Here is a 22,979-nt window from a genome sequence, read left to right on the forward strand (position 1 = left end):
CTTTGGAGGGCCGCACAGCCCTCCATGTGCTCGCCAGCGGTAGCCTGACTGCCATTAGGTACCGAGATGAGATCCTCAGACCCCTTGTGAGACCATATGCTGGTGCGGTTGGCCCTGGGTTCCTCCTAATGCAAGACAATGCTAGACCTCATGTGGCTGGAGTGTGTCAGCAGTTCCTGCAATACGAAGGCATTGATGCTATGGACTGGCCCGCCCGTTCCCCATCCAATTGAGCACATCTGGGACATCATGTCTCGCTCTATCCACCGTCACGTTTCACCACAGACTGTCCAGCAGTTGGCAGATGCTTTAGTCCAGGTCTGGGAGGAGATCCCTCAGGAGACCGTCCGCCACCTCATCAGGAGCATGCACAGGTGTTGTAGGGAGGTCATAAAGGCACGTGGAGGCCACACACACTACTGAGCCTCATTTTGACTTGTTTTAAGGACATTACATCAAAGTTGGATCAGCCTGTAGTGTGTTTTTCCACTTTAATTTTGAGTGTGACTCCAAATCCAGACCTCCATGGGTTGAAAAATTTGATTTCCATTTTTTTAATTTCTGTGATTTTGTTGTCAGCACATTAAACTATGTAAAGAACAAAGTATTTCAGAAGAATATTTAATTAATTCAGATCTAGGATGTGTTATTTTTGTGTTCCCTTTATTTTTTTGAGCAGTGTATTACAGGCGCAAGATGACATAAAAAATTGTTGCTGTTATCGACATCGTCCTGGTCTTGGGGAAGGAGTTCCACATTGAACCGATCGCTGTACCAGGTCCTTCATCTGGGATCATGCTGCAGAATACCACAGGATTCATCTTGACAAATAAAAGGGATTCTATCCGAGAAAATCTACGTCAGTTTGGATCCACGCATCTCCGTTGAAAGACAGTTCAACGTTTCCGAGATTCAGTCTCTAGAGATAAAGATGTGGTATCAAATGCACGTTGGTTATTCCCAAGAACGGATCACACAGATCCTGGAGCAGACAAGAAAGACCCCTGAGGGAACAGTTTTCCACGAGTCAACAACCAAAGCATTTCATTTCTGCGATTGCAGCAGCCATAATCTTTGGCCTAATAGGCGCCGTCGTTGCTACCGGTGTATCATCTGCTAATTCCATCTCTATTAAGACATTGGAACTTGAGATCGGTTCGCTAAAAAGTACCTGATGACATTGATGCAGAGATGGAAAATTAGAAGCAACATTTATCGAACTTATATCCGTTGTGGGGGGCACTATTGTCACCACCAACTTACATTCAAAGTTATTGACCCACTCAATAAATCTTCATAAGAGTAACAAACAATTTAAACAAAAACTCATATTCGTAAAGGAGTGTATTGACCCTAACCATCCAAGCGATGTGTTGGATGCAAGTTCTCAGAAAGACTTTAGCAAAGCTCTGGCTGGAACATTACAGACCAAGTACAAACACCCCGGTTCTAGAGGAACCCGTATGAAAAGCCCTTTTTGACATTCCAATATAATCCAATTTTATCTCAATGGATTATATTGTAATGAAGGGGGATTTGTTGTGCTTTTTCATAAGTGTATAAAACCTTTGTCTAAATATCCTAGTTATAGTGGATTTGATATATATCTATAAGAGGCCATATTGTTATATTCATCACTTTGTATGTATTTTAAAGATGGCCTAGAGAGAGTTCATGCGAAGGACGGTTCAGATTTCTTCTCATGAATGTACCAGTCTGAAAAGAGGCTTTCTTGTGTCCATATAAATTTATGGCTGAGATAAGGGTAGGCTCTAGAAGCAGCTGGTGCTAATTAACTCTACAGTTTGGGATCTATTAATGAGGCAGAAAATCTTTGGTACCTATATACACTTATAATCAACCTTAGTTTTGTATAAGAAAATGAATAAGACACATGTATTGTTTTATATTGTTACGTCTTATTAAGGACATTTATGTATTTGCTATCGTATATATATTCTTAGGAACGCATATATTCCTATTATATGATGAAGACAGTTTGGGTATGGACTTTGTTAAGGAGTATCTGTAAAGATGTGGCGTTTTTACTCACAATCAATTAACCGTTGGTATAGCATAGGAGGCACATATCTCTGTGAGAAAACAAGCTCATCATTTTATTATCTATAACAGAAATTTAGGAGTGTGAGAAACATTCAAGGGGCGCCTAGAAATTGGTAAGAAGTGTCAGAATCCCTCTAGCTTTGATTTAGGTTCTAGATTAGATGTCAAAATGTATAGAATGCAAGATGAAGTCAGACTTGCGTAGTTAACTCTATAGTATGATGCTAATAGCTTATACAACAATGCCACCTAGATATGAGTAGGTGACATTACAACAGGAGCAGAAGTGCATTTTGGGTGATGTAGTGACATCACCACCCTTATCACATGTACACGCCTATCCGACAGTGATTGGAAAGTTCCAAACTAGGAAGGTGTGTCTAACTGATAAGTTTGTGGATAATAACCCACATAGAGGAGGTAGAAGAAGGAAGAAAAAAAAAAAAAAAAAAAAAAAAAAGAATAAAAAGAAAAAAAAAAGGAGCACCAACAAGAAAGAAAGGAGAGACCCCAGGAGAAAAATCCCAATGACCAGAATGTACCTTAGAGCTGACTTCCCTTCGTCTCTGCACATCATCTGCATTCTTGGTAATGTATAACTTTATTTTGTGTAGTATTGACATAAATTAATCAGCCTGATATTTAGCAAACTCCCTGCTGTTAGCACATGCATAGTTGTTAAAAGGCGCTACATCTATATAACTATTCAATAGCGATGCATATTACTGAATCAAAGATCTAATATTGCTTTTCAGAAGAAACTCTGATTGGAATAATTTTATTCCATAGTCAATACCAGGCTTGATCATTTATATTGCTACCCAATATCCAAGATTTGTCATAGCTGTGTGCAGAGCAAGGGTTCGTATCTTTTATTAACGCTATTGAGTTTTTATATCTAAAATTGTGGTCAAGACGGATTGTATTATATTCTTATGTCTGAGAGGTACTGTGTATACGCTGATATTTGTGTTGGTGCCATCTTGTGGCGAGTTTTGGGTACTGCATTTTTACTATTATTGGTTTCATATATATTGATTGTATATAAATTATTGTATAATTTATATTTTTGCATAAGATGCTTGTACCTTGTTTTACTGATTGCACAATATAATTAAATAACCGATCAAATTCTTTTTGAGGTGTCATATGTCCACATCGAGGATCAAAATCATTTGAAATTTTTCTTTGATCTCTTCTTTTATATAAAGCCTTTTGCTTTAGATCCCCGACAGGACCTCCTAATGCTGAGGAAGAGGATAGGCTGGGTGAGTTGACATGTTACTAGGTGAAGTAAGCACTCGCAGGAGAGTTCTCCAGGCATCCAAGGTCAGAAAAAAAATCACTATCAAAATAACTTTTTCTCTGTTGCCATATTCCATACCTCATTTTTTTTTTTTTTTTAAGGCAGTTTATTTTGGGCTTGTTTTTTGTGGTATGGGTTGTAGATTGGTACCATTTTGGTGTACAAATGACTTTTTGATAATTTATTTAATTTTATGGGGTCTACCGTATGGGGTAAATAATATGCTTAGCTTTATTCTGCTAGTTGATGCGATTAGGAGTATGCCAAATTTATATACTTTATTTTTTACAACATTTGCATAATAAAATTATTTTTTTAATACATTTTTCACTTAAAATTTTTATTTTTGAAACTTTTTTTGTTCCACTTGGGAACTTGCACCATCCTGATTGCTTATCTATTACAGTGTATCATACCAGTCAGTTTTGCGCCCCATGCACATACCCTTAAATTTTTTTTTGTCCATATCCAATCTGCATATTTTGCAGATTCGATGCAGACCCATTCATTTTTATGGGGCCACAAAAGACGTGGACAGCACACAGTGTGCTGTCCACATTAAAGAAAGAATTACCGTAGTTCTTTTCCGTATTGAAGACAAGAATAGTTCAGGACCTGCGGAACAGTAAAGCGCAGGGCAAACGCGGCCGGTATGCATGTTTTGTGGATCTGCAGACCACAAAATGGATAGTCATGTGCATGAGGTCTTACACCGACAGTAAGCATAATAGCTACTACTTGTGGTATCTAAGCAGTTTCTGTAGCTGGCAGAACCAGAGGTCGATCAGTCTCTGGTCAACATGGCAACCATCAGCACCCCACATTCACAAGACACGATGCTTCGACAACAGCATCTGAAGGGCCTAACTGCCAGAACTGCAGCTGGCGCTCATCCTGCCAGTTGACCACCTTGACAGCTGTACGTCACCACAATGGACACCCACTCTGGCTGTTGCATGCACAGCTCCTAAGATCGTGTCATCCACTCCATGTGGTAAATCACTAGGTGCCAGAGATTTACGCTGTTTGATGGGATGGTTTAACCATTACAGATTGAATTGCTGGTTCTCAAAGGAGAAAGCTCTAGGGCAGTTAATTTTCAGTTACTCCCTATGTTTAATTCTTGTGCTGCTGGTAGGACTAAGGGAAAACAGATTAACGTTAGAAATCTTTGCTTCTGAGTTGTTTTTTTTCTTCTGCAGGGACTCATTTTTCCCAAAGCACAGCCAGGTTTCCTAACAGATAATTGCTGTTTCCTAGAGGTCCCAGGAGAGGGACACTTTGTAATCAGCTTATTATCAAGTGATCCATTTAACAAGCAGGGATTGTTCAAATAGGAGAATTCCTTTAACTCCAGCTTGCAGATGCTACACACTGGGGATCCATCTTTTATCCTTTGTAAATCTGTAACTTCAGAAATAAGATCTGTTCCAATACCGTTCGATCCACCTTCGCATCGGGTTTATTTATCATTTACAAAGTATACAAAAGAAAATGAAAACCATGGAGTTAGGGCTCCCTCTAGGGGCCCGTAAAAAGCAAGGAACGATTAAAAAAAATACAATATATCCTCAGACAGTTTTCACAGAAAACAAGTTTACAGGATCGGACTCGGAGCCTTCCCCCATCCTGTGATGTCAATGGGTACAAAGGTCGGAGCTTGTCCTGTTAATACTGTATTTAAATATGTTTCAGAAGGGTTAATGACAACGACCGCATTGAAGTGGTATCGAAACCGGAAAATTCTCATTGGATACTGATTGACAGCGATGAGCTCCTCACGTGTAGGCCACGACAGTATAAACACTCAGCATTATCGGTATATAGATACCCTGTACATCACACAGAGCAGCATGTTCACTATATACATTGTACAGATGCTCAGCATCATTGAAATTTACCAATTATACATATTTAAAAAAAAAAGTGGTCAAAAAAAATCAGTGGTTTTCAATGCCGATAAAGGAGTCCATATCGATCCAAGTCTTCCCGCATTAGTGTAGGGTGGGGTTTTAGTCAGTGTAATACTTGTTCTTAGAAGGGAACACTGAGTCACATAGTACTGTTGTAGTGTTAACACAGGGAAGTAAAATTTCTGGAGGAAATGGAAAAATGAACAGGAGACCTCATAGAAGGTGCAAGTGAAAAACAGGAAACCGGGGGGGGGGGGGGGGGGGTGAGGGTGAGGACAACAAAACACACCGATATTGGAGAGGTCGCTTCTCCTTAAGTCACATTCGCTTTGTTTCCTTAGCAGTGGCATTCCAGGGCTCCACGCCATCTCCCCCACCACAACATTGATAGTTCCTCTTAAGAGTCAAACGTTTCTAGAGTCAACGGAATAGGTGAGGATCCCAAGATCACTCTGTACTTGGGAGTACTAGTTTGCTTTTTAATGTCATTCAAGTAGAGTCTTAGGTAATGTGAGGCAGGTGGAATTATCTGCTCTTTTCTAGTAAGGGAGATATTTGGGCCTCACAGAAGCCATAATAAAAAAAATTATAATAATAATCCAAAAATAATTCTCAAGTCGCTTGTTCGCTTTCTTCCAGGAAAACACTGATTAAAAAATGGTCTTTGAGGGGGTGGGGAAGTGTCACTATAGGGGAGGGCCGTTGATGCCTGGATGGTAGAAGGCACAGCCATTTTCATATCGGCAGTTTCCTTTCAACATGAAGTGACGGCAGACAGGGCGAAGGGACATATCTGAAAAGAGAAGAAAAATGTTGTATAAAAGGGGCAGAAATATCAGGGGGTTCCCCCACCTTAAGGCACTTATGGCAAATTACACCTATCTCCAGAACAGGGGGGTTTGTAGCCGTTGCAGCATGGAGAATATATAGAGAACTGGGCAGGCACGGAAGCAAGCTCTCTCCAATCTCCAAGTGCGTTTACACAACCATCTCTCATTTCATGCTCCACCTGGACCTGGCAGTGCAGTGGCAGGATATCCTATAAGTGTCTAAGGTGGGAATAACCCTTTAAAAAAAAAGTGTCAAGAAAAGAAAAAAGCGCAAAAGCACTCCAGTAGTTGCTGGCCTTACCTCCGCCATGTCCTCGGTGTTCTCCGCCATGACCTCTGTGTTCTCCACCGTAACCTCTGTGTTCCATTCCATGAGGTCCATCTCTTCCTCTACCAGGAGGCCCCCTTTCACCTCCTCTTCCACCTCTCCCTCTGTATCCTGGATCACCTCCTCTTCCACCTCTGTTTCGATGGAATGGAGGAGGAGGAGGGTGTCCTCTCTCTCCTCTCATTCTACCTCTTCCTCCCATGTTTTCATGATGTTCGCCCCGCATGTCATTAGGTGGAGGCTCCCAGTAACCATCACGGGGAGGAGGTGGTCCCATCATCCGTGGACCACCAGGGGGTCCATGTGGACCTATAAAACAAATTCGATTTTCAGTCATTTAGATGTACAATTTCAAAAGATTGTATTAAGCTTCAATGGGAGGTTGGCTTTTATCCCTAAAATGTAGGATAACCACAATTATATGGTACAATCAGAAAGGAGAACAAAACTCATAAGTGGTTCCAGACACGTGCAACTATTTCACCTGAATACAGCAGTTACAATGAAACTCAGGGGGAAAAAAAAAAAGGAAAAAACAAACCTGGGTATGGACCACCGGGCCCAGGGGGTGGATAGTGCTGAGGTGGTGGTGGCTGCTGTAGATTTTTTGGTGCTACTGGTGGAAAGCCATTGTTTGCTAGCATGGGTCCTGCCATTCCTGATCCAGCTATAAGAGTAGAAATAACAGATAGTTAGTCGCATGTAAATTTATGTTTATACAGAAAAATTCTCCACCATTCTAGGGACTAGGATAGTAAGAGACTATTGGATTTAAAGTTTCCTACCCTGCTCTGTATATGTATAGTGATGGCATGGACTAAGGAGCTGAGACTATGCCAAGAACAGTTTAAAAAGTCATGCACACGACCTTAAAGAGGACCTTTCACCATGATAAAACCTCTAAACTAACTATACAGACGCGTAGAGCGGCGCCCAGGGATCCCCCTGCACTTACTGTTATCCCCGGGCGCCGCTCCGTTCTCCGGTATAGCCTCTGGTATCTTCATAGTTAGGCTCCACCCAGGGGAACGTGACGCTGTCTCTTTCTCCTATGCTGTAGCGCTGGCCAATCGCAGCGCTCAGCTCATAGCCTGAGAGAAAAAAAAAAAACTAACTCTCAGGCTATGAGCTGAGCGCTGCGATTGGCCAGCGCTACAGCATAGGAGAAAGAGACGGCGTCAGGTTCCCCTGGGTGGAGCCTAACTATGAAGATACCGGAGGCTATAACCGGAGAACGGAGCGGCGCCCGGGGATAACAGTAAGTGCAGTGGGATCCCTGGGCATCGCTCTACACGTCTGTATAGTTAGTTTAGAGGTTTTATTATGGTGAAAGGTCCTCTTTAAGCATTTTGAGGTCCACAAACTCTGTGTGCTGTCCACACTTTGCGGACAAGTACAGAACATGTTCTATCCCTTGCGGCATAGACATGCGGATGAGGAAAGCACATGAAAGTCATCAGTGTGCTTTCCGCAAAAGAAAGAACATGTCCTGTGGAACTTCTCTGTGCTTTCCGCATCACCTTATGACCGTTCTGCAAAAGACAGAACACTGAGGTCAATGGGTCCTCAAATAAAAAAAAAAAAAATATAAAAAAAAAAAGGGGGGGGGGGGAGAGCACACAGACCATTTCCGTATTTTGTGTGCATAAGGCCTTAGGATGGGAAAGCTGAAAAAAAATAAAAAGGAGCCAACGTTTATTGATCCAATGCAACTCACTACCACTTACATGCTCCTGGTGGTGCCTGGTTCTGATTCTGTGTCTGACTTTGTAGAGATCCAAGCAGCAGTTTTATTTTGTCAGAGAAATCTGGCTGTTTCATCAAATCCTCTGTCTTAGCAGCACCCTGGACACTCTGAAATAAAACAATACAGTAAAAAAAGGTCATCCAAAATGAACTAAAGCACTGCAAATGAATAATGGATACAGATCGTTGACTGCTTCAGTGTCCCCAGAACCCACACTATATAAAGATTGCACGTGCAATATTTTCTCTTACCATTATGGAAGTCAAGATCTCCTGCATCGTGTCGGGCAAGGGACTAGTTTGGGCTTTGGTGTTACCCATACTGCCCATTAGGTTAGCGAGCACAGGAGGCAATTTAGCACCGCCAGACAAGTCTGGAGATTGAGAAGCCCCGCTCTGATCCATCGGTTCAATATATGACCCATCATCCATGGAACAATCCTACGGAAGAATTAAAACGGATTAATAAACAAGTACATAACTGTACAGAGTGATAAAACATAGCTACATGGATTTATGAACATTGTCTGAATCCTAGAACAGACATGCAGGCACTGCATCCAGTTTATCACACAGGCACACCTCGTCACATGTGTTAGAAGCTCTTCCCTACACCACCTCTTGGCTGACATAAGAGGGTGCCACTTTTTAAATCAAGATGGGTTCAGAGTGGGCAAAAAACACCAAATGAATATTTACCTTACCCATCATCGGCAGATGCTCCGGTCTACGCTCCTCTCCACTTCCTGGCTGTGTGGGCAGTCCAGAACAGGAAGTGGAGGAGAGCAGGACCAGAGTAGCTGCGGGTGATTGTTTTGTTTGCCCTCTCCAACCCGATTTACATTTAGGATTATGGCACCGGAATACCCCTTTAATTCACACTCTTGTGCCAAATTACTGACACGCACCATTAATAACTGTGGTGCACGCTACAACTCCATTGTCATGCACTCCTTAAATTTGGAGCATGGCACGTAAGCCAGTTATTTGGAACAATCTGGCCCCACTGTATTTGTGGCTCACAAACTGAGGAATGTCAAAGACACCAACATAAAACCTTCATAGAGACACATGTATTGCTGGTTCATAACTGACAAAGGACCTGGAAACTAGTTCTAGCTATGAATCCACGAACAAGGGATTCACATTACTATGAAAGCATTAGTTAGGATCTGGTGACCGAGAACATATGTACCTCATCCAGTGGTATGAGCTTTGGAGGTGAAGGTTCGTAAGGCTCTGGGTCTGGCTCATGCGGTGTGTCAGGAACACTGTGGTGGGTAAAATAAAATAAGTTACAATTGTAATTTACACCTACTGGGGTTATTTTGGCTGCTTTGCCAACAGAAAAAAAAAGAAAAGAAAAGAAAAAGAAAACACCGCTAGAAATTTATATACCTTTCTTTGGATAGAAAGATCTCCTGCAGAATACCCATCTCTCGCTCAGCTTGGGTATGCTTCTCAGTACTATTGCTGCCCATTTGTACAAGGGATCCTGAAAGTGCCAGTGGCCGTGGCAGTATCCAAGGCGTTGCTTCTTCCATATTATCGTGACTAAGCCTCCGGGCATTTTGGAAAGCACGGCGGTCCATTAGCATTTCCCGTTTGGCAGCTTCACCAAAGTCCTTAATCTTATTTACATTGACTGTAAATGAAAGATATGAAATTATAGTTAATACACGATAGACCAGGAAAGTCCATACACAGCTGTCCCATAAAGATAAGTTATCTGTTCACCAGATGGGTGGGGTCTGACCACTGGGATCCCACCAAGAACAAGGAGGGGGCCCCGTGTTCCCATCTGGTGGCGGCTGTGCATGCAAACCGCTGCTCCATCCATTCAAAGTCTATGGGACTGCTGACGATAGCAAAGCCCCCCTTCCCCCCCAGTCGATCACACTATCCTGTGGATTGGAAAAAAGTTAGCATTCTGATATGCTAAAACATACCTCTCTCTGTTTCATCCAGCTCAAAGTAGAAATATTCCCTGAGGTGACTCTCATCTGGCCAGCTGACAGTTTTCCTCTTTTTTCCCTTCTTTGTCAGAAGAGGGACTTCTGGTTCAATAGGCTTTACTTCTGTTAATGCAGGTGCAGAGGCTATAAAAATATATATATGATTAGGTACAGACCTAGCAAGAATGGAACCGTAAGAAACAGTGCGAGAATTCAGTGGAACAAGGCCTTACTTCCTATGGGCTCCGGAAGTTCTTCAGCAGGAACTGGAGTTCCTGGTCTCTCCACTTCCATCCCTTCAGCCGGTGGCTCTGGTTCAGGAGAAGATGGTTTGCTCACACTGGTTGTCTCTCCTTGACACTTGCTGTCAAATGGACTAGACTGCAAGTACAAAAGTGGTACACTATAGATACAGATAATACATCATCCAAAAACAGGGCCATGAAACTGCACCAAACTTACCTTATTACTGGTTGGAGATACTGCTTTTTTCTTCTTTTTGATCTTTATTCCAGGAATTGGGGCAGAATTCAGTGCATCCAGAAAACCTAAACTCTCCATAGCTGGAGATAGATAATGCAATGGGTTATTTAAGGGTAAAGCAGCGAGGAACGGAAAATGACTGCTATAAAGTATAAAGCATTTAAATAAATATGGGGTACAAACAAAAGCACAAGGAAATCACTGATCGAGAACTACGGATCTGGGAAATGGAAAAGCACAAACAGTAAAACTGCAGTCGATAGGGAGAAATGTATGAAAGGCTTGATACATGTATGTTCTCCCCATGTTTGCATGGGTTTCCTCCGGTTTCCTCCCACACTCCAAAGACTTACTGATAAGGACCTTAGATTGTGAGCCCCATTGGGGACAGTTGGATGCTAATGTCTGTAAATCGCTGTGGAATATAGTAGCGCTATATAAGTGCATAAAATAAATAAAATAAATACATACGCTGAGGAGGAATGATCTTGACTTTGATTTCTTTGGCAGCATTTGGCGTAGTATTAAGAGGTTTGTACTTTTTCTCGGCAGGAGGAGCATCGGCGGTAGAGGGTACCGATCTGGTGGGACAATACATGAGTAAGTTAAACAGACCATCAGTAAGCCATGGGCGGTAGGAAGCAGCTATATGAATTACCTCTAGAGAAGAACCCTACTCTAATGAGCACACACCCTGTTCTGCAAGGTCGGAGGACTAAAAGCTCTGAACAGCGCAGGATACATCTCAGCTGCGCTTTAATATACAGACATGACACCTAGTGTTTTGTATGCTGAATAAAGCTGGTCAATACACAAGATAGCTGTTGGCTAAAGGCTTGCTCAGCTGACAGCTATTGCTCCTAACCCTTCCATGCACACTTGGTTCAGGCGAGCATGTATGTGTTTTCATAGAAAAGAGGGAAATAAGCCTCTGGCAGCTTTTTTGTCCTGTGAGAACAAATGATTGGGTACGTTAAAAATCTAACATGCCCAACCCTTCTCTCCCGCTGACACGTGCAGTTGGAGGACAGGCTGGGGGCACTCTCTGGTAGATGGTCAGCCAGTTTGTTCAACATTTATCAAATGCGTATAAGACCCTTAAGGGGGTTATCCGGGAATTTATATTGATGACCTACCAACTGGTAAAAATCTGCAGATAACTGACATAATGCAGCTTTGAAAATCTGTGCATGCGTGTTTTGCTGCCAGATGTGCTTGACATTTAACCCCCCCCAATATTTCAGACACGTGTTTTATTAGGTGATCCGCCAATCTGAGACATGGCTCACTGGGGGTCCTCGCCTGCCTGCCTAGTTTTGTACTGTATCAAATGTGGAGGGGAGGTGATTATGTTGGGCTTTTGTTGTGTTCTGCCTACCCTGCGGTTTGCGGGGTGCAAAGTTATTGTTTCTAAATTGAGTTACTAACCCCATGCACTCCCTTTTTCTTCCCTTGATGTTCCCAATACTCCTTTGCCCTGTCCCCTCGCCTTTTCCTCTTTCCCTTTCTTCTTGAAAAACCAACTATAGTGTTGGAAGGTTGGCGTAGCAACATCAATATTTCATTCTGATTTGAGACTTTTATTAATGACGTTATTGAACAAAATTATGTACAACACCACCTATCATCCTGCACTGTATGTACCCTTTTAATATGTCAACCTGGAATAAAACCATTTGAAATATATATAAAGAACAACAACATATATTCTACTGTGTTTGCAGTGTGGAATCCAGCACCCTAGCCTAACATTTACTGGCCACTTCCAATATGCGCAGGTAGTATATCACCAAAGCAATCAGCTTGCTCACCCCTGCCTCTTTACTGGGACTGGTTTCAAGTATTTGTCAGATATAACTGGAACAACTGTTGGTTTCTTGCTGGGGACAGGAGGCTGGGCTTCAAGTTCAAGACCTGCAGATGAAGGAAGAAAAAAAAAATAAGTAACCCATCAAACCAATGTAGTTATTTGAGAGAAAAACTGAAATGTTCATAGTGACGCCACTCACCAGTAGATCGGAATTTTGCATGACTTGGGGCTGTAGTGCGCAGGGTTTTTGGTTTTTCCTTCTTCTTGTCACCTTGATCCTCAACTTTAGATTCAGTTTTAGCCTCTGCGCTCCTATCAGCAATGGGCGATCGCAATTTTGCATCTTCTTTCTTTTTCTTTTTCTCCTTTTCTATTAGTGTAAAAAAAACAAAAAAAAAAAATAAAGTAAGGTGAGGGTTGACTGGATTCTCAGGTCATACAATCATAGCCTTTCTTGAGAAGCAGGCGGCCATTTCATCATACCTGGAGGTATGAGGTTGCTCTGAGTTCGGATAACATTCATCCAGTCACTGACCAAAACTCCTGCTAACTTCCGAAGCTCTGGAAGAAAATGAAATGAAGAAAAACATTTAGCTTTACTTCCTTTAACATTACGCCATACGGCTGACTGCAGCACATGAGTAGGTTCACATTAGAATACCTTCATCCTCACTGGTTTTGCTGAGCTGCTTGACTAGTTTTGCTGTGTTGTTCTGTGGAGATAAAACCGGATAAGTGTTTGAGAATTTAAAATCTCTACAGAATATTCAGTGTTTAATGTGTCCCTAAACATTAGAGACATGCATAAAGTGGAATTCCACCATAAAGGGTTTTTATTTTTATCCACAAGATCGGTCATCAGTATCTGATCTGTGAGGGTTCAACACCTGGAACCCCCACCAATCAGCTGTTTGAGAAAAGCGCTCGCAGTCGTGCCGCGGCATTCTCTCTGCTCACCGAGCACAGCGCTGTACAGTGTATAGTGGCCGAGCTTGGTATTGCAGTTCAGTCCCATTCACTTTCAATGGGAATGAGCTGTGCCTAGACCATATGACCGTTGAACGTGACCTCACATGGCCTAGGCAAAACTGTGAGAAGGCCGCAGGGATACGGTGAGCGCCGTTGCCTTTTCAAACAGCTGATCAGTGGGGGTCCTGGGTCTTGGTTTAAACTACCTCTAAAATAACAAATTTTTTGACACTGTAGATTTTTTGTAGAAAAGTCTGTTCCAAACATCTGAACGGGACTCTGGCTGCAGCATGAATGTTGATTTCTGGAAATTCATGTGGAAATGATTGGTCATACGGTAACTATGCAAGTGATGTGCGTTTCTTTACCAGCTTCAGGTGGTCCACGGTCAGAGGTAAGTGCTGCAGTGTAAGGAGAATCTGGTGGAGCAGTGGGCTGTTGTTATTGGTGCGGGCATAGGTCAGCCAGTTATTCAGCAGCTTGTAGCCACCGACACGAATAAACCTGAAAGTCAAACATAAAACAAAATGTTGATTTTCACAGGTCTAAGTCTATCCCCTTCTCTGATTCTTGGCTAGAATTACAATATTATTTGTTTCAATGGTAAAATACTTAAACTAATTTACACGGCAATCCGTGTGAGAATACTGAAGTTCGCCTGCTAAATTTCACCCCAGAGGAGCCAATATGGATGCCTGGAGATTTAGTATGATGGTTTTCGGCACCAAATCTTTAAAAAAAAAAGTCACTTACTTGGAGAGAAGTTCTGGGGCTTGCGTCTGAAGGACAATGTTAAGGTAGATACAGCGGCTCACCAGCTTTTTAGACTCTTTCATTAAGCTGAGGAAAACATTTGGAAATGTTAGAGACTGAAGTGACCCCAGACTGAAGTAGTGATCTTAACACCTAGATACACCTACTTGAAAATTTTGGACATTGCATCAACAGCTTTCGCTTCTCCTTCTTGACCAAGGATACTGTCTAGCCCCTTCAGGAGCTCGAGGGGGTCTATAGGTCCAGACCCCATATTGTTAGTTGCTAGGAAAAAAAAAAGGGTCATTAATTTACAAGTCGGCTTTCATCATGGACATATAGTAAGGAGGTTCCTGAAAGTAGCATATGACAGATTCTTAAAGGGAACCCGTCACCGGGATTTTGGGTATAGAGCTGAGGACATGAGTTGCTAGATAGCCACTAGCACATCAGCAATATCCAGTCCCCATAGCTCTGTGTGCTTTTATTGTGTAAAAAAACTGATTTGATACATATGCAAATTAACATAAAAGTCATATCTTACTTGTGTGACCAGAGAAGAGTCCTATTTTTAAGCTTTGACTCATCTCAGGTTAATTTGCATATGTATCAAATCGGTTTTTATACACAATTAGAGCACACGGAGCTATGGGGACTGGGTATTGTGGATGTGCTAGCGGCCATCTAGAAGCCCATGTCCTCAGCTCTATACCCAAAATCCCGGTGACAGGTTCCCTTTAAGAGGTGGCTATGACCTGAGCTTGGACCCTACTTGGTTTTAGTGTTCCTAGCAGGAAATATAAAAAGGCTGCCCTACTTTTACTGATGTGTTGGAGGTCACTTTAGGACATCAGGGTAACGGTAATGACTTGGGGCTAATATGAGAAACTTTTCGAATGTTAAACAGCTCATGCACATGGAAGCAACACGTGTGTAGAGCAAACGATGGGCCCAGATCTTGGCCCCTGAGAACAGGATAGACTTTCGAGGATTTTCCTGATCTCATGACAGGATCAGATCAGCATGAAAAACTATGGCTCATGGACAGAGAAGCAATATGATCATGTAGAGGAGCCCGATAATGGCAGATCATAGAAAAGAACATTGGGGGCACATTTTATGGAACAGATATCTATAGCCTGACCCTGATTGTTATAGAGCTGCCATTGGGCCATAAATCTATATCCCTAGACATAGAATAATATGTAAGGCTGGTAGTGTAGGAGTAGGGGTACATTCACACAGCCGTATGTATATCTCTTCTGTGAGCTTTCCGCAAAGGTTAGAACAGGTCCTATTCTTGGCTGTGGCTTAAGGACCCAATGAACTCAATGGCCCTACAAAAAAAAAATGGATGCAACACGGACTGCACCCCTAGTTTGCGGATTACAAAATACATATAGTCGTGTGAATGTCCCCTAAGCCGGAGTTCACATTGGGTTCAATGTTTATGTTCTCACCTAATGTATTGATGGAAATAGGCAACTGCCATAAAGCTGCATACATCTGCCATGAAAAGAAATGGTATCCTGCGCTTATGTGTATTTTGTGTTTCAGTACATTTGGGGCTACATGGGGGTTTGTCCAAGTCTACAGCATATATGCCCCTACCTACATACCCCAGCAGCACCTGAGCCTCACATCTTCCTGCACTATTGTGCCACTAGCTCTGTAAGGGATCTTTCACACGAGCCGATGCCGTGCGTGGAATCCGCTGCGTGAAAGAGAGCCAAGCCCCGCTCCGGACAGCAGAGACACGGAGCACTAACATGACTGATAATGCTCCGTGCCTCTCTGTGATCCCAGTGAGATGAAGTCGTCACTGACATTTTGTAGTAAAAAGGTCACACAAAGGCTCGGAGCGTTATCAGTCAGGTTAATGCTCCGTGTCTCTGCTGTCCGGAACGGGGCTTGGCTCTCTTTCACGCAGCGGATTACCCGCACAGGATCCGCTCGTGTGAAAGAGCCCTAATACTTTTTTTTTTGTAATTTAATGGCACAGATTGTGTGTGTGGTTCGTACCCACACCATTAGCTAACCCGATATAGTCATTACAATATAGATTTGTATATAAGCTGATAAGCATGCACGTGAGAACAGAACAGATATTTATCATCTCAGTCCTTATAATGACGTTTGATCGCTGGCTGAAGGAAAACCGTGATGGGAAACTGATTTCCTTCCAAGGGCTCCTTCCCCCTTTTAACTGTCCCAGGGCTTGTTCATCTCAGCTCCACGTTGTCTTCTTTTAACCAAAATAAAGTGAGACAATAATGAAAGGCATGAGAGGCGTTCATCTCCTGTTAGAAAAGTTGGATCCAGTCCCAATTTTTTTGGGAAAAAAAAAAAAAAAAAAAAAGAGCTGAAACGTGAACAAGCCCCGAAGCTTAAGGAGAAGCAGGATATCCTTGAAAGCAAAATTCCCAATGCCAGATGTTATAGATTCCTATCATTACACTCAGTTTGGGGGTCATCATGCTAGACGCTGGGAATGGGTCACAGTCATAGTTTAGGTCGAGGCAAGTCGTTTGTAAAGCTGCAGAGAACATCAGGACGCTGTTATGCACTTATGGTGGGAGAAACGACGAAGAAAAACTGTGGTTTACATCCTTATAGGCAAATGTATGAACTGAGGAATAGGAGGAGTACAAAAAAAAAAAAAGGTTTCTACTCCTGAAAGTTAAGCGAGAGCCTCCTGCAGACGGACAGAGAAGGTGCCTAGAGGCAGAGATCTGGCTGTTACAGTCCTTGCATAATAGATGTAGACACTAAACATGGTCTTTCCCCTGCTGTCTGGTAGGGGGCGACAGAGAGACTTTGTAATGATGGAGTAAAGCCCCCTTTCACACTGAGGCTGTTCCTGGATGAGTTCCCCGCACATACATACACTCAGGGTAAAGGGCCAGGCTGGCAGATGGAGGGAGTCAGCACTGGTCTGGCTCCATAACATGGAGGAATCTTCACTGCTGCCTGTGACTGAACAACGGTCGGGGCACACACAGGGGCAGCACATCCTCTATGTGAGACACACTGCAGACAGTGGCTTTTAGGCTAGGGCCATAGAAATGAACGTAACCACAACAAATATCCAGCGATTCTGTGGTCGCCCGAAATGTGTGAGTCGCTCTGCAACCCCATTCATTTTCTGCTACACCTGTTGCCCCCAGCCTTATGTCTGCATGAGAGATGCAATCAACCACTAACCAGTGTTTGCTCATTTCCCGGCTGATTCCTGGGGCAATGATCAGGAAAAGCGATCATTGGCCCGATCACCTGCCAGTGTAAATGGGCATTAACAGATCTCGCCTTTTATCCCAATATTTTTTTAAATCACCCCATGTAACCATTTGGGATTTGTCATTGCCACAACAAAAACACGTGCATTTACACTGAAATTGCTTAAAACTGATGCAACCTAAGTGCACCATGTAGGCTTATGGCAAAGGGGCCCTCCAGTTACAAGTTACCCTCTACCCACAGGGTAGGGGGATAAGGGTCTGGCTACGTGTAATGGATTTCAATAGTGTTGCTATGGGACATGCTACCTGCTGCGTTGCGACACTTGCAAAAAATCCATCCGAGTCGGATTTTTCTGCGACTACTGTGTCGTACCATGTCCTACTGAGACACCACTGAAGTACATTATATAAAAGGTCGCCACATAGCCATACCCTTTTATGTTGCACGGGCATGGACCCTAACTGTTAGATTGGTGGGGCAACAACCACTGGGATCACAACCATCTCCGGCAGTCCCACAGATTTTGAGTGGTGGTGTGCATCAGTCAAACAGGGGAAACGGGTCCTCCATTTCCATAATTTGTGGGGGTCCTAACCGTTATCCTTTACCCAATGTAAAACCCCTTTAACAAGTAAATGCATTCACACAATATCAGCACACGAGCCGCTCGCCCACACACACCATACAATCGAGGGCTTTCAGGGGTTGCATGAGATTAGAAACGCCGTACAGTAAAATAGTTGGACATATACCCATGGTGCTGTGTCCCCCAATGCCATGCACGAGAAATAGCGCGTTACTGTGTAAAACAGAAATAAATAAAAAATCAACATGATTTTAATCGTTTTTCTGTCCAAAAGGTCAAAAGTATAATAGAAGTGATACCTCTATTGGGAAACCAGGAAACTTACAGTATATCAGCATGCTTTCTGAGCACAAGGGCCCCTTTACCGGGCAACTGTACAATGTCTGTGTGAAAGTGGCCGGAGAGATATTACACAGTCCAAATCTCACGTCCATCGGCTCCGCTCCTGGTTTTGGCTTCCAATCGCTGACTGTGTGAAAGCGGTCTTACATGTTGCACTTGGGTAGACTGTAAACTTACCTGATGAAGGGGCCCCTTATTTTCGGAAAGTTCGCCAGTGCACCATAGTTATTCTCTTTACTCAATAAAGGTATCTCCTGTTAAACTTTTGTCCTTGACATGAGAGTATTTAAAGGGAACCTGTCACCAGGATTTTGTGTATAGAGCTGAGGACACGGGTTTCTAGATGGCCGCTAGCACATCCGCAATACCCAGTCCTCATAGCTCTGTGTGCTTTTTATTGTGTAAAAAAAAAAAAAGATTTGATACATATGCAAATGAACCTGAGACGAGTCCTGTCCTTGACTCATCTCACATACAGGACTCATCTCAGGTTAATTTGCATATGTATCAAATAGTTTTTTTTTTTTTTTTTTACAATAAAAGCACACAGAGCTATGGGGACTGGGTATTGCGGATGTGCTAGCGGCCATCTAGAAACCCGTGTCCTCAGCTCTATACACAAAATCCAGGTGACAGGTTCCCTTTAAAAATCACAGATTTTTCTCTTTGACACTGTAGCAGGCTTTTTTCTTCTTTTTACTATACAAGGTCAACGGGCCGAGACTGGCTTTGCGCCATTTCATTGGATGGAGACACAACGCATGACCTGGAGCGGCGCTGTGTCGGGGGGAGGTGGGGGCAGACAGGGACACACAACCAACATGCGGACAGTACACACCTGTCTCATAAGCCATAGGTATGAGCTGCTGTCGGCACTCCAGCTGTTGTGAAACTACAACACCCAGCATGCTGCATTCTTCTTTTATGGGATTTCTGAGAAGAGCTGAACAAATATGCATGCTGGGAGTTGTGGATTCACAACGGCTAAAGTGCCGGAGGTTGCTGACCCTAGTTATAAGAGATTGGAGAATATTAGACACACACCCACGCATCCATATGTATACATACGCACGGACACACTGGTACTTGTAGTATCTTACCAACACTTGAGCTGGAGCCATCTGCAGGATCCTCCTCTATTCCATTCATTACATGCAATGACGAAAGCGTTAAGAGTCGCCTCTGCGCTAAAAGCATTCACACGGCCGCAACAACAGCAAAACTGTTAGCGCCGGCTGCGTGTTACTCACCTTCTTTTTTTCCTGGGCACACTTAGGGCAAGAAATCTGACAGGTAAAACCTACCCTACATGCTGATATAAAAGTAAGAACAAAATATAACTATATATTAAAAATAAAAAATAAAAAAAAATGACTCCCTGGCAAATTTGGTTAGCCAAGTCACCTTTATGCTAAGTATCTAGTACAAAAAAAAATAAAAGATTTAAAATGTACAACAATTTTTAGAGACATGCAAAATGTGTGTTTTTTTTTGTGAACTACCCCCCCCTCCCAAAAAAAAAACCCTAGATGACGACCAAGGTCAATCATATTAACATCTGAGAGAACATCAAATGCTCACGGTCGAGTGCCAGATGCGAAGCAGAATCCGCGCTGGATACGACGAATCAGTATATATGACTTCTCTCCATAAAGGAAGAATCCGTCACACCAAGCAGCATCACATGTACATCGGAAAGGCAACAAAATAATGTAAAGATGGCTGTGCACAAAAATATACCGGTAGTTATTAATAAAAAATTGTTGCTAAGAAAAAGTCAACTGTGCAATACCAAAACTACAATAGAAAAAAAAACAGAAAACGTAAGATCGGTAACTAAACACAGTAAAGGCTTTGGTTGTTCCCTACAGAACTAAAAATATTGTACTGACAGCATCGAAAACCGCAAAGTGACTGCATTTTCATGCCTCTTTTGCTGAGTTTTTTTTGAGTAATATGTAAGTTTTAAGACATACCTGGGAGGTGAAAAACCCACGATAAAAAAATAAAATAAAAAATACGTATAAAATTAGCTTACTGGTAAAAAAAAAAAAAAAAAAAATCTGTCTTACAAAAACCTATAAAATCTAGAAAATGAGCTTACTGGTAAAAAATAAATCCATCTGTCTTACAAAAACCTATTGTATTGGCTACAAGAGAATACAATGGCATTAGTAGGGATCGAAGCAGAAAAGAACAAGTTAAGCACACGTGTCATAAAAAGGCAATATATTATCAATATGTTCACAGGATACTGTATAAACACATACGTCTGTGGCAAATGACCCATTATAGATTTTCTATATGATCTGCTGTCCTATTGTACACTAGTTTACAGTATGAAGTGCTGGTCGGGGGAGACCAAACACCTTCACCGTCTAGCCTCTTCTCTCCCCCCCCCCTCCTTTATCATCACGAGGAGATGGCAATTGTTAACGAAACAAGGGCGTTCCCAGGGGCTGATCCGGAGGCCAACCCCCACTGCAGTACAACCCCCTGTTCGCCCGAGCTGACAACAAAGGAGAAGCAGGAAGCCATTTTGCTGTTGGAGCTTTGAGAATAGAAAAACAACAAGCCGGGCGGCCATCTTGGAGGGGAAAAAAATAAAATAAAATCTATCTAAAGCTCGAGATTAGCAGAAGGCAAAAAAACTAAAAATAAGTCAAAAATTGCAATACACGTAAAAAATAAAATCTATATATAAAAAAAATGAGAACTTAAAATCTTGCATTGCCACCTTTTTCTGCAAACAAATACAAAGCTATATACCGTATAATACACATCATAATAAAGTCATAAAAATGGATAGCTAAGATGAAGTGTGTTGTAATCTTTAAGACGAAATGGATAGGTATGAAATGCCAAGCATGTCTCAAAAAAATATTACTAAAATGCCACAGAACAACAAGCGTCCCTATGTCACAGTCATTATAGGAATATTTCCTGCGCTGCACTACTGCTCGGAGGGATTATAGCGTGGCAATCTTTATTGCTAGATTGCATGCAATTCTCTTAGGTCTCCTTTTTTTTTTTAGGCTCAGCTGCCATAGAAGGTATAAAAAAATATATATAATGATATCTCTATATAATTGGGACCCGCTGCTGTGTCAATATTAATTCCTCACGGACACAAAATAACAGTAATACGGATGTAGAGCCCCAGACGGAAGTCGAAAAATATAGAAGCGTATCCATAGAGTTAATAGGGTCCCCTTTTTGATTTATGGCCCTGGTCAGGGGAGGGATAATATCTTGAAATTTGCCATCGGGGTTCATTTCTGCATCGTCTCTCCCTGCAATCTTTATGTACAGATTGCTCATGGATCTTTCGTGTTCTCATCCAGGGAGGGGTGAAAGGGAGAGGGCGAGGAAAAAGCCTATTATCGTTCCCTTTCTGCCTCCTCGGGTCTCCCACACAGAGATGAAGCTTTTCCTGACCACCGCTCCCCCAACATCATCTCTCGTGTGGGAGCTCATTTCTAGATGTCTGCGGCTCATAAACGCCCGCTTATCCAACCTCTATTACTATACATCTTCTATGTATTTCGCCAGCTGGACTGTATGAGGTGAATAGGCATGCCAAAATTATAGAGACATGTAAATGGCGTAGTCACGAGAGAGAGAGAAAAAATATTTAGGGGGGTTTCAATAAGTTCTCTGCAGCTTTCGTCTTGCCTCAAGGATTCAGACTGTGCCGTCATTTCTAGAGTCCATAAAAAAGCGTGGGCTTTTTGCCTTTTTTATGTTTTGTTTTTTTTTTGAAGAGGGGGGAGATCTAGATCTTTCGAGTGGGTAGAATCTATAGGTCTATATTACAAGTTGGTTTTCCAAGGTTGGTCGAAAAAAGCAACACTTACTATCCAAAACTCTCCTCCTGTGCTTCGTACGTAGGTATTGGGCTAAAATAAAAAGAGGAAGGGCGGAAAAAAAAAAAAGGGGGGGGGGGGGGGAGGGGGGGGAAGGGGGTTAAGTACCCTTACAACGTGCCTCTGGTTTAGGACCGCATGGCAAAAGCTGCGGTGGCCATCTTAGAAAGGGCGTATCAATGTCGAGGCACTGGAAAATATCCAATATTTTAAGAAATCGTTCAAAAAACAGCTATAAGGGACATGGGGGGGGGGAGGGGGTTATCTTTCACATGGAAAGACGGGTGACTAGCATTTATTACCACTGTTACTCTATAGACTAAACCGCCCTATGGTGGATTACGGTGGTAGTTTTCGTCTTTTTTACGGGAAAGGAAGGGGTGAAAAAGTGTTAAGTCGTAGGCAGAGGCTTTCTTGAGCAGTTTGATCTTCAGACTCCAAAAATGTGGGGAAAGGGGAGAGATGCTTGAGGCTCTTTAAGTTATTAATCTTTAACTGTCATCCATAATCATGGTGAAGACGTAGAAAAGCCAGAATGTTCGCGAAGACCTGTGGAAAAAAATAAGAGAAAATGGGTTGAGTACAAGGCAAAACCAAAAGGAACAGCAGATGATAATGGCGTCTAAACAAACAAGGAAGGACACGAAATGGCGGCTGGTCGGAGGCTAAGGGCACTATGGGGGAGGGGAATTTTGCCAGTAACGCTAACAGCAGCAACTAGACCCTACATACCTGACGACGAAGCCTGGAATGGCGGAGGCGTGACGCATTCTCCTTTATATAGGCTC

General features: G+C 42.6%; 1 protein-coding gene across 1 annotated transcript; it reads right to left on the bottom strand.

Moving 5' to 3' along the window:
• Window positions 1–4,814: 4,814 nt before the first annotated feature.
• PPP1R10 (protein phosphatase 1 regulatory subunit 10) lies at window positions 4,815–22,976 on the bottom strand. Its single transcript, XM_040405054.1, has 20 exons — window positions 22,924–22,976; window positions 22,183–22,740; window positions 14,325–14,442; window positions 14,158–14,244; window positions 13,773–13,908; window positions 13,097–13,148; window positions 12,919–12,996; window positions 12,635–12,805; window positions 12,437–12,539; window positions 11,097–11,206; window positions 10,605–10,705; window positions 10,376–10,523; window positions 10,137–10,286; window positions 9,586–9,832; window positions 9,383–9,458; window positions 8,440–8,628; window positions 8,169–8,295; window positions 6,983–7,108; window positions 6,415–6,750; window positions 4,815–6,076 (listed from the first exon to the last, which is right to left on the bottom strand). The coding sequence occupies exons 3-20, from the start codon at window positions 14,429–14,431 to the stop codon at window positions 5,970–5,972; spliced, it is 2,451 nt and encodes an 816-aa protein (XP_040260988.1). The 5' UTR covers window positions 14,432–14,442; window positions 22,183–22,740; window positions 22,924–22,976; the 3' UTR covers window positions 4,815–5,969.
• Between the last annotated feature and the right edge of the window lie 3 nt (window positions 22,977–22,979).

Source organism: Bufo bufo, chromosome 8 (genome assembly GCF_905171765.1).
Source record: "Bufo bufo chromosome 8, aBufBuf1.1, whole genome shotgun sequence".
In the NCBI taxonomy this organism is placed as follows: Eukaryota; Metazoa; Chordata; class Amphibia; order Anura; family Bufonidae; genus Bufo; species Bufo bufo.